This window comes from Lampetra fluviatilis, unplaced genomic scaffold, assembly GCF_964198595.1.
Source record: "Lampetra fluviatilis unplaced genomic scaffold, kcLamFluv1.1 SCAFFOLD_1468, whole genome shotgun sequence".
Taxonomy (NCBI): Eukaryota; Metazoa; Chordata; class Hyperoartia; order Petromyzontiformes; family Petromyzontidae; genus Lampetra; species Lampetra fluviatilis.
In genome coordinates this window covers 12501-14752 of record NW_027620831.1, presented here as the reverse complement: position 1 = coordinate 14752, position 2252 = coordinate 12501, and the positions used below count along the sequence as shown (strand labels likewise).

The 2252-nt window shown below is 67.0% G+C and overlaps 1 protein-coding gene across 1 annotated transcript in view; it reads left to right on the top strand.

Moving 5' to 3' along the window:
• Positions 1-521: 521 nt before the first annotated feature.
• The window catches only part of LOC144954421 (protein DDI1 homolog 2-like), a gene marked incomplete at both ends in the record, with an annotated part of 11820 nt that continues 10089 nt past the window's right edge, over positions 522-2252 (top strand). The window contains 5 exon segments of the mRNA XM_078884922.1: positions 522-659; positions 661-756; positions 759-894; positions 1912-2003; positions 2005-2039. Of these exon segments, the coding sequence (XP_078741048.1) occupies positions 522-659; positions 661-756; positions 759-894; positions 1912-2003; positions 2005-2039 (497 nt within the window).

Below are 2252 nucleotides of genomic sequence, written 5' to 3'. Positions count from 1 at the left end.
CTCTCCCCCCTCTCCTCCCCTCGTGTCTCACCTCTCCTCCTCCTCCTCCCCCCCTTCCTCCTCCCCTCCACCTCCCCCTCCTCCCCCCCACCGTGTCTCACCCCTCCACCCTCTCCCTCCCCCCCCTCCCCCCCCCACCCCCTCGTGTCTCCCCCCCTCTCTCCCCCCCGTGTCTCACCCTCCACCCCCTCCCCTCCACCCCCCTCCTCCTCCCCCCCAACGCGTCTCACCCCTCCCCCTCTCCCCCCGCCCTCCACCCCCTCCTCCTCCCCCCCCACCGCGTCTCACCCCTCCCCTCTCCCCCCCCCCCTCCACCCCCCCTCCTCCCTCCCCCACCGCGTCTCACCCCTCCCCCCTCCACCACCATCCTCCCCTCCACCCCCGTGTCTCACCCCTCCCCCCTCTCCCTCCCCCAGGTCTCCCTCTCATCGACTTTGGCAGCATCGTGATCCCCTCCCACGGGGCCGCCCACCACCCCCCCCTCCACCACCACCACCACCGCCCCGTCCCACCACCGCCGCCCCGTCGTCCACCTCTTCTCGCCTGCGTCCACCTCCTCGCGACGGCGTCCACACTCGTCCACCAACGCCTCCTCCTCCTCATCGCCACCGCACCGATCCTCCGGCCCCGCACAGCCCCTGGCCGGGCATCCCCGCAGCATCGGCGGGGGGTAGTGGTGGCGGTGGTGGTGGTGGTGGTGGCGGTGGTGGTGGTGGCGGTGGTGGTGGTGGTGGTGGTGGCGGTGGCGGTGGTGGTGTGGTGGTGGTTCGGTGCATCCTCTAGAGAGCGACCCACGGGCGCTGCGGGAGATGCTGTTGAGCAGCCCCCACGACCTGGCACTGCTCAAGGAGCGCAATCCACCACTAGCGGACGCTCTGCTCAGCGGGGAGCTGGGTGAGTGGGTGGGGTGAGTGGGTGAGTGGGTGGGTGGGTGAGTGTGTGGGTGGGTGGGTGGGTGGGTGGGTGAGTGAGTGGGTGGGGTGGGTGGGTGGGTGAGTGGGGTGGGTGGGTGGGTGGGTGGGTGGGTGAGTGGGTGGGGTGGGTGGGTGAGTGTGTGGGTGGGTGAGTGGGTGAGTGAGTGGGTGAGTGGGTGGGTGGGTGGGTGGGTGAGTGAGTGGGTGGGTGGGTGAGTGGGTGGGTGGGTGGGTGAGTGGGTGGTGGGTGGGTGGGTGTGAGTGTGTGGGTGGGTGGGTGGGTGAGTGGGTGGGTGTGGGTGGGTGGGAGTGAGTGGGTGAGTGGGTGAGTGGGTGGGTGGTGGGTGGGTGGGTGAGTGAGTGAGTGAGTGGGTGGGTGGGGTGGGTGAGTGGGTGGGTGAGTGAGTGGGTGAGTGGGTGGGTGGGTGGGTGGGTGAGTGGGTGGGTGGGTGGGTGAGTGGGTGAGTGGGGTGGGTGGTGTGGGTGAGTGAGTGGGTGGGTGAGTGGGGTGGGTGGGTGAGTGAGTGGGTGAGTGGGTGGGGTGGGTGAGTGGGTGGGTGGGTTGGTGAGTGTGTGAGTGGGTGAGGTGGGTGGGTGAGTGGGTAGGTGGGTGGGTGAGTGTGTGGGGGGTGGGTGGGTGAGTGGGTGGGTGGGTGGGTGGGTGAGTGGGTGAGTGAGTGGGTGGGTGAGTGGGTGGGTGGGTGGGTGAGTGGGTGAGTGGGTGGGTGAGTGAGCGAGTGGGTGAGTAATGAGTGGGTGAATGAGTGAGTAAGTGAGCGAATGAGTGAGCGAGCGAGTGGGTGAGTGGGTGAGTGGGTGAGTGGGTGTGGGTGAGTGAGCGAGTGGGTGAGTAAGTGGGTGAGTGATTGAGTGGGTGAATGAGTGAGTAAGCGAGCGAATGAGTGAGCGAGCGGGTGAGTGGGTGAGTGAGTGAGTGGGTGGTGTGAGTGAGTGAGTGAGTGTGACGTGGTGGTGGTTGTGGTGGTTGTGTTGGCAGAGCGGTTTGCGGCGGTGCTGCGTGAGCAGCGAGAGGAGCGTGGCCGCAGGAGAGAGGAGCGCATTCTGCTGCTCAACTCGGACCCCTTCGACCATCGACGCTCAGGCTCGCATCGCCGAGGACATCCGGTGAGACGCCGAGGACATCCGGTGAGACGCGGCGCACACACGCTCACCGTAACCACACACACACACCACACCACACACACACCACACACACACACACCACACACACACACCACACACACCACACACACACACCACACACACACACCACACACACACACACACACCAGACACACACCACACACACACACCACACACACACCACACACCACACAC